The sequence below is a fragment of the Salmo salar genome, chromosome ssa15 (assembly GCF_905237065.1).
Source record: "Salmo salar chromosome ssa15, Ssal_v3.1, whole genome shotgun sequence".
Taxonomy (NCBI): domain Eukaryota; kingdom Metazoa; phylum Chordata; class Actinopteri; order Salmoniformes; family Salmonidae; genus Salmo; species Salmo salar.
Window position 1 is genome coordinate 82,632,025 of NC_059456.1, and position 12,537 is coordinate 82,644,561.

The 12,537-nt window shown below is 44.1% G+C and overlaps 1 protein-coding gene across 2 annotated transcripts in view; it reads right to left on the reverse strand.

The window, feature by feature from the left end:
- Positions 1–3,284: 3,284 nt before the first annotated feature.
- Positions 3,285–12,537, reverse strand: part of LOC106572368 (plexin-A1) — a 269,207-nt gene continuing 259,954 nt past the window's right edge. For both annotated transcript variants that reach the window (XM_014146446.2, XM_014146445.2), the window contains exons 29-32: positions 12,207–12,376; positions 11,884–12,096; positions 11,456–11,606; positions 3,285–3,696 (exon numbers count right to left, since the gene is read on the reverse strand). In XM_014146446.2, the coding sequence (XP_014001921.2) occupies positions 3,601–3,696; positions 11,456–11,606; positions 11,884–12,096; positions 12,207–12,376 (630 nt within the window). In that variant the 3' untranslated portion in view covers positions 3,285–3,600. The remainder of the gene's footprint in view (positions 3,697–11,455; positions 11,607–11,883; positions 12,097–12,206; positions 12,377–12,537) is intronic.

Below are 12,537 nucleotides of genomic sequence, written 5' to 3' on the forward strand. Positions count from 1 at the left end.
AATATGCCATAATCAAAACAAACCAAAAGAGGGAATCAGGAGGACAAGGATAGAAGTTGTTCACTGGTGTGGCAGAGTGGGTAACCTGTGACAGTGTTTTGAGTGGGCATGGTAAGGTGGTGGATTGTGGGTAATGGAGGGGTCGTAGAGGGTTGTGGGAAGGGGAGGGGGAGCTGACAAGGCACTATGTGCAAAGTGAAAGCTCTGTGTTCATCAAACAGCATCTGGATCTCTCCCTCTGGCTTTCCTCTCCATCTTCCACCCAACTCACTACGGCAGGCAGACGAGACAAAACAAGTACCGTTTCCTTCAAAGGAGTTCTAGAAGCCTCTTTCTTGTCATCTTCACACAACAAGTAGCATAGTAAAATAAAATAACATAAAATAAAATAAAAAGAAAACATGAGACCAACTGCCCCAGTACATACAATATAACTTTTTATATACTCCATAGAGTAAGTTAGATTACCACACGTATCCATAACCCCCCCCAAGATCCTAATCATCATCATCATCAGAAACCTCTCACTTAAATAACAGAAGAGCCAAACGACATCAAAGCAGGAGAACCATCCTGAGACTTTAAAATGCAACCAGCTGTTTTACAATCACAGTCATCAAAGCTTAGTGTGTGTGTGGCGGGAGGGAGGCAGCACACAGCAACATTTTCCATCCACTAAACAAATGTGCTCAATCAGGGAATAAAAGATGCTTAACAGAAGAACATAGTAGCAGTTTAAAAACATCTCAAACCATCCCAAATAGGGTGAATGAACAGAAAAGTGGTCAAGTCAATGCCAATCCTCCACTACCTTCTCTTGGTTTGGAAAAAGCCAGTAACCAGCATATAACTCTGTTTAAGTTAAGAGTTTCATAAACTAGTCTGTATGCCCTGCTCTCCGATATCAAGTACAGTACATACAGCAAGTCCAGCCCTATGTGTTTGGTCGGGTGGGGAGGGAGGGATTGGCTGTAGGGTGCGGTATTGAACTTCATTGGGTTGCCAACACTAGGACAGGCCTGAGCTGGCCTGAGCTGGAAAGGAGAGGTTGTCCGTATTGGAGGATGACCAAGAGAGGAGGAAGATGAGAGTAACAGCCCTGCAGGACACTGAGGTGAAACATGAATACTAAATATCCATATATTTTCAGAAAATGTAAATGTCTAATAAAATATAGGATGTGTTATGAAGTTCTACTCCCAATTGATTAGGAGAAATTCAAATATCACATTAAACAAAACATTTTAAGTAAATACATTTAGGAGAGACTTTTCATTTTCATTAAATCCCACCACATTTGTTGAATCCTGATCTCGGATAGATGGATGGATGGAAGGTTACATAGCACATCTGTAGTCTGTGTGATCCACACAGCTCTCACTGGAGAACTGACCTAAATATTTCAGACGTTTCTCAAAAATGTATCTGTGTCTTTCTTCTAGCCAGCCATACTGTATCTCTAATCTCAGAGGACAAGGGAAAGGAATGAAGTTTCTTGTTTTTGTACATGACCGAAAGGGAATCGGTGTAACATATTAAAGGGAGACAATGCATTTCACAAAAGTATCAGATTTCAGAGGAAACAAAAACCTTCGCCCAGTTAAAAACACTCACAAAGACTGAGCTACATCTCATCATCTTGTCACACATCACAGGTGTTTGCATTTCAACATATTTTTCACTGTTTTTTCATCTTCACAGCAGACTGATAAACAAAGAAAAGACAACACTGAATGTTCACCTTCCTTGGCGCTTTAAAACTCCTCTTTTTCCGGTTGGATGATGCTCGTCACAGATGCTGTTATGGAACATAAGGGAAACCCTGGGAGATCTACTCTGCTAGCACTAACCATTGTTTGGTGGCTGCAGAGTACAAACACACAAACTCATACAACTTTCACCACTTCAACAGATCAACAATAAAAAAGAAACCATCTATTTAATTACACTAAAATAGAACTGTTGAAGTCACTAGAGTGACAGTACTTGCTCTCATGTGGGGTTCAAATCATGAGGGATTACCCTTCGCTCAAAGCTTTACCTATGAACTTCTCTCATCTTTGTCTGCAAACCTCTACCTCAGTGTCCACCATGACAGTCTGTAAGACTGTAACTCTAACACAGTGATCTACAGTATCTGAGGAACCTGAGGAGAGACAGCAGGTGGAACTTCAGGAAGCCTTTAAAAGGGTAGTGGGTGAATTACACCTTTGCTACATTTAGCGTGGAGCGAAGTCCAATGAATCCTACTGTGGTGTCTGACTTCTGTTGTACAGCAAAGCCCACAACATCACTGTACTGTAAGCCATGATATTTGCCTTCCAAAAAATCTTGAGGTCCCAGAACTAAAGTGATCTACTTCACTGTGGTCTGGAGTCTGTGCACAGAGGCGTGCATGGTCATGGGAGCAACCAAGAGGGCTGCTCATCCAAGTGGCTAACACAGAAGGCTGTTTTCTCTCACCAGAGTGGTATACAAAACCAAGCCTTTGGTTTTTCTAAAAGCCACAATAGCACTGTGGTTGTGTTATATACCGGAATACCATACAGCTACGGTATTTCCAGTACTATTAAAACATATGTTCTCCCAAGACAGGAAAGGCCCCAAAACTTTACGATTTGTTGATTTTCTTCTAATATTTTTTTAGTCATTTAACTTTTTTTTTATACTCTTCAGTCACGAGGCATGACAACATTTGATCTAAAGAAAACGTCTTTGCACTAAACAACATTCAAATAAAACATGGCACAGGACAAGGTTTCCTCTTGTTTTCATAGTTCAGTCTTTGAAATATCAAATCCTTTTCTTTCAAAGTATTCTGTACATTAAAATGGAAAACTTTGACTATTTTCATTTGTTTCTTTAAAAATGAAGTTGTATTTATATATCTATATATATTTATATATCCTCTTCTTTTGATTTAGCTTTTTTGTAAATTGTGCAAATTCAGCAGTAACACAAGTGGCACACCACTGGAGAGAGTAGGTAGTTGATAAAAACACACCACTGGAGAGAGTAGGTAGTTGATAAAAACACACCACTGGAGAGAGTAGGTAGTTGATAAAAACACAAAATCTAAAGCTAAATCACACACAAAAAAAAAAAGAATCTGAAAATCAAAATGACGTCCATGAAAGTCGATGAAGTCGCTGACACGTCAGAAGCTTCCATTGAGAGGGGAGTTATATACATGAAGTCCTTTCTCCATAGCCCCCCTAATATATATATATATATATATATATATATATATATATATATATATATATATATATATATATATATATATATATATATCTCCTGGCCTCTTTAGCCAGCTGCTTCACAGTCCCGGCTCTGGGTAGATGGATCAACACGGAAGACAAACTGAAACCAGTGATGAAGACCGTTATGATAAGACACTTTCTCGGGGTGACAGACGTTACGTGTTTATAAATGAAGGGTTGTCTGGATGGGCCGGAGCCCAGGCCTAACTCTGGTGGGTCTCCAGTGTACTGCTTGTGTCCTTGCAGTCCTAATGCGTTGTGTTGGGGGTCAGGGGCTGGCGTCAGTGAGAGAAGGCCTGGCTGCTACCTTCTCCGCCCCTCAGTGGCGGGCCGTTCCTCAGCTGGCCAGGGCCATGGTGTCGATGACCTGCTCCAGCTTACTGCGCAGTCTCTGCCTGCGAGACTGCTCGTCCTTCTGCAGTGAAGACAGGATCTGGGGAGGGAGGAGAGAGGGATGGAGAAGAGAGCAATGAGCGAGAGGAAGACAGATCATCAGGGTGGACCACCAGCAGAGAAAGTCTATCAGAACATCTGTCAGTCTGTGTAAACAGCTGTTGAATCAAACATGCTGTCATGGCGGCATGAGCAGGCAATGTATTGGTATTTACAATACCAAAGGCATATAAACAGTTGATCTCTTCCCCGACAAACACAATACACTTGTTTAGTCCAGGTGTGAACCTGGAACACTGAATTTCTACTATATGACATTGCATAGATGAAAAATTTGATCAAACAGGCGGATGACTGAAGAAGCTGCAAGAGGTGGATATACATAGAAAGCACAGCTGAGGTGCTGTATGTACTATGGTATTATGGGAACTGGAAGAGGAGGTGCCGGTGGGTCCATCAGAGAGCTGTGTACTAGCTGTTAGGGTGTCATGCAGCAGGCTGCATTATGGACTGCTAATGCGCCTTGTGTTAGTGCTGTTGTGAGGAATGAGGGGGGGGGGACCCTGCAGCCGCCCGCAACAGGAGCCATAATGAGCCTTAATGAAGGGGAGCGGTTGCTTAAATGGAGGCAGCTGCAGCTCTCGCCTCAACCACAGGAGCCAGCACTGCAGATAGAGGAGGGGCGAGAGAGGGGTCGAGATGGGGTCTGATGCTGACTGGAGATGACTGAATATACCCCACTCACTTCCAACAACACTCTACCATTCCCACCACCGCAGCTCTCTACCCCCAGGTAAGAAGGATTGTCTGAGCCGACAGAGCTACACATTGTTTACGTGTTTGTGAAGGCCACAACGGGAAAGGGGATGCCTAGTCAGTTGCACAACTGAATGCATTCAACAGAAATCTGTCTTCCGCATTTAACCCATCCCCTCTGGCCTTAATCAAGGGCAGACAGCTGATTTTCACACCTCGCCAACTAGGGGATTTCAACCAGCGACCTTTCGGTTACTGGCCCAACGCACTTAACCGCTAGGCTACCTGCCACCCCAGGCACACAAACTCAGAGTGAGTATAGTACAGAAGCTATCCTAGCACTGCCTCTCTTCCTGGCTGGCTGGCTGGCCGACTGTCTGTCTGTCTGTCTGTCTGTCTGTCTGTCTGTCTGTCTGTCTGTCTGTCTGTCTGTCTGTCTGTCTGTCTGTCTGTCTGTCTGTCTGTCTGTCTGTCTGTCTGTCTGTCTGTCTGTCTGTCTGTCTGTCTGTCCGTCCGTCTGTCCGTCCGTCCGTCCGTCCTAATGTCTGGGAGTGGACGGAGGGGACAGAGAGGAGGGAGATTATGCACTGCTTCATAATCTCTTCATTTCCACAGCCTAGTCTTTCTTAGTCACTGGCCTCAGCCCTCTCTAGGCTGCTTGGCTCAGCTCAGTTCTCTGACAATTTGCACAAAGTGTACACTCTCATTCACATCTCCGACATGGAGTAGCTATACTACACTGGCTCTGCCTGAACGAATAAGCAATGTTTCAAGAATGATTAGTCCCTCTATTTTGGTGGGAAAATCTATTTATGCACATGCAATTAATGAACTTGAAAGGATAGCACATGGGAGAATTAATAAAACACATACTGTGGTCAATTAGCTTCATAATATGTACCTTAATGGTTTTAATAGCTGCATGCAATTATGGACATCTACTCAGTAATCTATTAATTGAATTAGAACGCCCACATTCCATTCATCAGGAAAACAAGAGGGCAGAGCTGGTGCTTCTGCATTGTTTTTTAATTTATTTTTTTTAATTTATTTTTATTTCACCTTTATTTAACCAGGTAGGCTAGTTCAGAACAAGTTCTCATTTGCAACTGCGACCTGGCCAAGATAAAGCATAGCCATTCGACACATACAACAACACAGAGTTACACATGGAATAAACAAAACATACAGTCAATAATACAGTAGAACAGAAGAAAACAAAAAGTCTATATACAGTGAGTGCGAATGAGGTAAGTTAAGGCAATAAATAGGCCATGGTGGCAAAGTAATTGCAATATAGTAATTAAACACTGGAATTGTAGATGTGCAGAAGATGAATGTGCAAGTAGATATACTGGGGTGCAAAGGAGCAAGATAAATAAATAAATACAGTATGGGGATGAGGTAGGTAGATAGATAGATGGGCTGTTTACAGATGGGCTATGTACAGGTGCAGTGATCTGTGAGCTGCTCTGATAGCTGGTGCTTAAAGCTAGTGAGGGAGATATGAGTCTCCAGCTTCAGAGATTTTTGCAGTTCGTTCCAGTCATTGGCAGCAGAGAACTGGAAGGAAAGACGACCAAAGGAGGAATTGGCTTTGAGGGTGACCAGTGAGATATACCTGCTGGAGCGCGTGCTACGAGTGGGTGCTGCAATGGTGACCAGTGAGCTGAGATAAGGCGGGGCTTTACCTAGCAGAGACTTGTAGATAACCTGTAGCCAGTGGGTTTGGCGACGAGTATGATGCGAGTGCCAACCAACGAGAGCGTACAGGTCGCAATGGTGGGTAATGTATGGGGCTTTGGTGACAAAACGGATGGCACTGTGATAGACTGCATCCAGTTTGTTGAGTAGAGTGTTGGAGGCTATTTTATAGATGACATCACCGAAGTCGAGGATCGGTAGGATGGTCAGTTTTACAAGGGTATGTTTGGCAGCATGAGTGAAGGAGGCTTTGTTGCGATATAGGAAGCCGATTCTAGATTTAATTTTGGATTGGAGCTGATCAATGTGAGTCTGGAAGGAGAGTTTACAGTCTAACCAGACACCCAGATATTTGTAGTTGTCCACGTATTCTAAGTCAGAGCCGTCCAGAGTAGTGATGCTGGACGGGCGAGCAGGTGCGGGCAGTGATCGATTGCATAGCATGCATTTAGTTTTACTTGCGTTTAAGAGCAGTTGGAGGCCACGGAAGGAGAGTTGTATGGCATTGAAGCGCGTCTGGAGGTTAGTTAACACAGTGTCCAAAGAGGGGCCAGAAGTATACAGAATGGTGTCGTCTGCGTAGAGGTGGATCAGAGAATCACCAGCAGCAAGAGCAACATCATTGATGTATACAGAGAAGAGAGTTGGCCCGAGAATTGAACCCTGTGGCACACCCATAGAGACTACCAGAGGTCCGGACAACAGGCCCTCCGATTTGACACACTGAACTCTATCAGAGAAGTAGTTGGTAAACCAGGAAAGGCAATCATTTGAGAAACCAAGGTTGTCGAGTCTTCCAATAAGAATGTGGTGATTGACAGAGTCGAAAGCCTTGGCCAGGTCGATGAATATGGCTGCACAGTAATGTCTCTTATCGATGGCGGTTATGATGTCGTTTAGGACCTTGAGCGTGGCTGAGGTGCACCCATGACCAGCTCTGAAACCAGATTGCATAGCGGAGATGGTACGGTGGGTTTCGAAATGGTCGGTAATCTGTTTGTTAACTTGGCTTTCTAAGACCTTAGAAAGACAGGGTAGGATAGATATAGGTCTGTAGCAGTTTGGGTCTAGAGTGTCACCCCCTTTGAAGAGGAGGTGCTCTTATTCTCCATGGACTTTACAGTGTCCCAGAACTTTTTTGAGTTAGTACTACAGGATGCAAATTTCTGTTTGAAAAAGCTAGCCTTAGGTTTTCTAACTGCCTGTGTATATTTGTTCCTAACTTCCCTGAAAAGTTGCATATCACAGGGGCTATTCGATGCTAATGCAGAACGCCACAGGATGTTTTTGTGCTGGTCAAGGGCAGACAGGTCTGGAGTGAACCAAGGACTATATCTATTCCTAGTTAAAAAAAAAATGGAGTGCGGCATGCTTATTTAACCTGTTAGGGCTAGGGGGCAGTATTTGCACGGCTGGATAATTTTTTTTTTACCCGATTGAATCTGGTTACTAATCCTACCCAGTAACTAGAATATGCATATACTTATTATATATGGATAGAAAACACTCTAAAGTTTCTAAAACTGTTTGAATGGTGTCTGTGAGTATAACAGAACTCATTTGGCAGGCAAAACCCTGAGACATTTTCTGACAGGAAGTGGATACCTGATGTGTTGTATTACCTTTAAACCTATCCCATTGAAAAACACAGGGGCTGAGGAATATTTTGGCACTTCCTATTGCTTCCACTAGATGTCACCAGCCTTTACAAAGTGTTTTGAGTCTTCTGGAGGGAGATCTGACCGAACAAGAGCCATGGAACGATGATGGCCCATTAGACACCTGGCGCGCGAGTTCATGTTGGGTACCCTCGTTCCAATACGTTATAAAAGAGTATGCATTCGTCCACCTTGAATATTATTCATGTTCTGGTTAAAAAAGGCCCTAATGATTTATGCTATACAACGTTTGACATGTTTGAACGAACGTAAATATATTTTTTCCCCTCGTTCATGACGAGAAGTCCGGCTGGCTTAGATCATGTGCTAACAAGACGGAGATTTTTGGACATAAATGATGAGCTTTTTTGATCAAAACTACATTCGTTATGGACCTGTGATACCTGGAAGTGACATCTGATGAAGAGAATCAAAGGTAATGGATTATTTACATAGTATTTTCGATTTTAGATCTCCCCAACATGACGTCTAGTCTGTATCGCAACGCGTATTTTTCTGGGCGCAGTGCTCAGATTATTGCAAAGTGTGATTTCCCAGTAAGGTTATTTTTAAATCTGGCAAGTTGATTGCGTTCAAGAGATGTAAATCTATAATTCTTTAAATGACAATATAATATTTTACCAATGTTTTCTAATTTTAATTATTTAATTTGTGGTGTTGACTTGACTGCCGGTTATTGGAGGGAAACGATTTCCTCAACATCAATGCCATAGTAAAACGCTGTTTTTGGATATAAATATGAACTTGATAGAACTAAAAATGCATGCATTGTCTAACATAATGTCCTAGGAGTGTCATCTGATGGAGATTGTAAAAGGTTAGTGCATCATTTTAGCTGGTTTTATGGTTTTGGTGACCCTGTCTTTGAATTGACAAAACATTACACACAACTCTTGTAAATGTACTGTCCTAACATACTCTAAATGTATGCTTTCGCGGTAAAACCTTTTTGAAATCGTAAAACGTGGTTAGATTAAGGAGATGTTTATCTTTCAAAGGGTGTAAAATAGTTGTATGTTTGAAAAATTTGAATTTTGACATTTATTTGGATTCAAATTTGCCGCTCTTGAAATGCACCTGCTGTTGATGGAGTGCACCACGGGTGGGACGCTAGCGTCCCACCTAGCCCATAGAGGTTAAGATGATGAGGAAGGCACTTTTAAAGAATAGCCAGGCATCATCTACTGACGAGATGAGGTCAATGTCATTCCAGGATACCAAGGCCAGGTCGATTAGAAAATCCTGCTTGCAGTAGTCTTTTAGGGAGCGTTTGACAGTGATGAGGGGTAGTCGTTTGGTCGCAGACCCATTACGGATGCAGGCAATGAGGCAGTGATCGCTGAGATCTTGATTGAAAACAGCAGAGGTGTATTTGGAGTGCGAGTTAGTTAGGATGACATCTATGAGGGTGCCCGTGTTTACGGATTAGGGGTTGTACCTGGTAGGTTCATTGATAATTTGTTTGAGATTGAGGGCATCAAGCTTAGATTGTAGGATGGCCGGGGTGTTAAGCATGTCCCAGTTTAGGTCACCTAGTAGCACGAGCTCAGAAGATAGATGGGGGGCAATCAATTCACATATGGTATCGAGGGCACAGCTGGGGGCAGAGGGAGGTCCATAGCAAGCGGCAACAGTGAGAGACTTGTTTCTGGAAAGGTGAACTTTTAGAAGTAGAAGCTCGAATTGTTTGGGTACAGACTTGGATAGTAATACAGAACTCTGCAGGCTATCTTTGCAGTAGGTTGCAATACCGCCCCCTTTGGCAGTTCAATCTTGGCGGAAAATGTTATAGTTAGCGATGGAGATTTCAGGGTTTTTGGTGGTTTTCCTAAGCCAGGATTCACAACACGGCTAAGACATCCGGGTTGGCAGAGTGTGCTAAAGCAGTGAGTAAAACAAACTTAGGGAGGAGGCTTCTAATGTTAACATGCATGAAACCAAGGCTTTTACGGTTACAGAAATCAACAAATGAGAGCACCTGGGGAGTGGGAGTGGAGCTAGGCACTGCAGGACCTGGATTAACCTCCACATCACCAGAGGATCAGAGGAGAAGCAGGATAAGGGTACGGCTAAAGGCCATACGAACTGGCCGTCTAGTACATTCGGAACAGAGAGTAAATGGAGCAGGTTTCTGGCCAAGATAGCGTAGATTCAAAGCATAGTGTACAGACAAAGGTAAGGTAGGATGTGAGTACATTGGAGGTAAACCTAGGCATTGAGTAATGATGAGAGATATAGTCTCTAGAGACGTTTAAACCATGTGATGTCATCGCATACGTAGGAGGTGGAACAACATGGTTGGTTAAGGCATATTGAGCAGGGCTAGAGGCTACAGTAAAATAAGACAGTAATCACTAACCAGGACAGTAATGGACGAGGCATATAAATATTAGAGAGAGGCATGCGTAGCCAAGTGAACATATGGGTCCAGTGAGTGGTTGGGCTGACTGGAGACATGGCGATTCAGACAGTTAGCATGCCGATGCTAACAAGCTAACAGTTAGTAGGCCAGGGCTAAACAAGCTAGCAGTTAGCAGACCGGGCTAGCAAGCTAGCAGTTAGCAGACCGGGTTAGCAAGCAAGCAGTTGGCAGACCAGGGATAGCAGTTAGCAGACCGGGGCAGGCAAGCTAGCAGTTAGCAGACCGGGGCAAGCAAGCTAGCAGTTAACAGACCGGGGCTAGCAAGTTAGCCTTTGGGGGACGTCGCGATGGGGGTAAGTCTGTTTTTGCCTCTTCGTGCGGTGGCGTCGATAGACCAGTCGTGGAATTAGTAGGGTTCCAAGTAGCTCTAGGTAGCTAGTAGGCCGCGGTTAGCAGAATGGGCCTTCAGCGGATGTCGCGCCTGAGGAGCCTGTTGGAATCCTTGGGCAGATGATGTCAGTATTCCAGTCGTAGAGGATCGACGGGGTTCCGTGCTCCGTACCAGCAGTAGAAGGAGTCTGGGTATTGTGGCCCGGGAGTGGGCTTTGGTGGTAGCACAGGAGCCCTGGCCGGGCTAGCTTCAGGCTAATTGGTGCCTGCTCTGTGATGGAAACACTAGCCTGGAGTAGTCACTGGGGATTGCGGTTAGCTAGTTGCGAAGATCCAGATGAAAATGTTCAGAGTTTGCGGTCGGAATCCGGGGATATGGAGGGGGAAAAAGTAATAATAATAGGTCCGTTATGCTCTGGTTTGAGTCACGTTGTTCGAACTGGCGAGAGCTTTCCGAGCTAAAGGTTAGCTGATGACCGCTAGCAATGGTTTGCTGACTGATAGCTGGTAGGTAGTTAGCTGGCTAGCTAGCTTCAGTTGAGGGATTCCAGATCCGAAGTAAATAGAAATACTTTAGAAAAAAAACAGATCCACGCCACATTGGGTGAGGCGGTTTGCAGGAGAGTATTTAGAAGTTGAGGTTAAGGAAAATATTTAAAAAAGATATGCGAAGAAAATGATGTAAAAAGATATATACAAGGGACACGACAGGACAAAGACAAAGACGTTTGACTGCTACGGCATCTTGGATTTGTCATGCATGCATCACCCCTTCAACATACAGAAACAACGGAGATTCTATTCTGATCTCTTCAAATTGTGACTGACAAATCTAACTCATTTGAATAATATATCTATATCATTATGATGTCTATGATTAATATCTTCATAATATACTGGTGACTCACCTCATCTTTGTACTTGACGATGTAGGAGTAGATCTCATGCAGGGCACTCATGCTGTTGAACTGGCTGAGGTGCAGCCGGGACTGTTCAGCCAGGTAGGCACTCATGTCCTGGTCACTGATGGCTGGCATACGGGAGATGTCGGAGTAGTACCTGCAGGACAGGAGGGGAGCAGGAGAGAAGAGGGGTTAGGGGTTAGCATCCTGGACTGGAGAGGACACCTCTTTAGTTAGGTATGTGAAGGACTGGATTACAAGGAGAAGTACTTGTCAACAACCATCTGGTCAACTCTCCATCACCATAAACACCTCTGATATATTTTTGATCAACTGTTTACATGCTAAGTACATACTACTGTACATCTGCTTGACATAAACCATGAGATGGACAATCTTACAGTCTGTGGAGTTGAGATCTGTGTCATACATACCTCTCCACCCAGTTCTTGTAGTTAGGGATATCCTTTGCATAGAGCAGCTTGTTAGAGGGCGAGTCTTTGCCCAGCTTGTGTTCTGATGTGGAGCAAGAGTCCATGAAGGTCTGGGCCACCACAGACAGACAGGCGTCTGTGATGCTGTTCTTATGGATGTCAAACACAAACTGGGGGTTCTTGATCACGTTTACCCAGAACCGCAGAGGCAGGCTGGGATGGGAGAGTGAGAGAGGATGTTTCATCATGAGGAGATGTGTCAACAACCATTCACATTATACAACCAAAACATACAGGCACTCAATGTTTGTAATTTGTCTCACCAGTTACTCTTCCAGGTGTGCCGTACGTCTGAGTCTGATATGGAGTGTTTGTCGGCCTGCTCGTCCAGGAAGTCAAACATGTACTTGATGGCGAGAGGCAGGGCGCTGCCACGGTGGGCCGTGCTGAAGATGGTCTCAAACAGGTCGTCCACAAACTTCTGTAACGTACCCTGAGGAGAGGACAGAGGTTTAGTTGCCAGGGTTATTCTCCAATTACACACCTACAGACTTCAAATCAACCAACAGAGATTCATTTCTCCCCACAGCGACCAGCATCTTTAAGGGGGGGTGGCTGTGGAGAGGACGCCACATTTTGCTGCTCCAACATCAA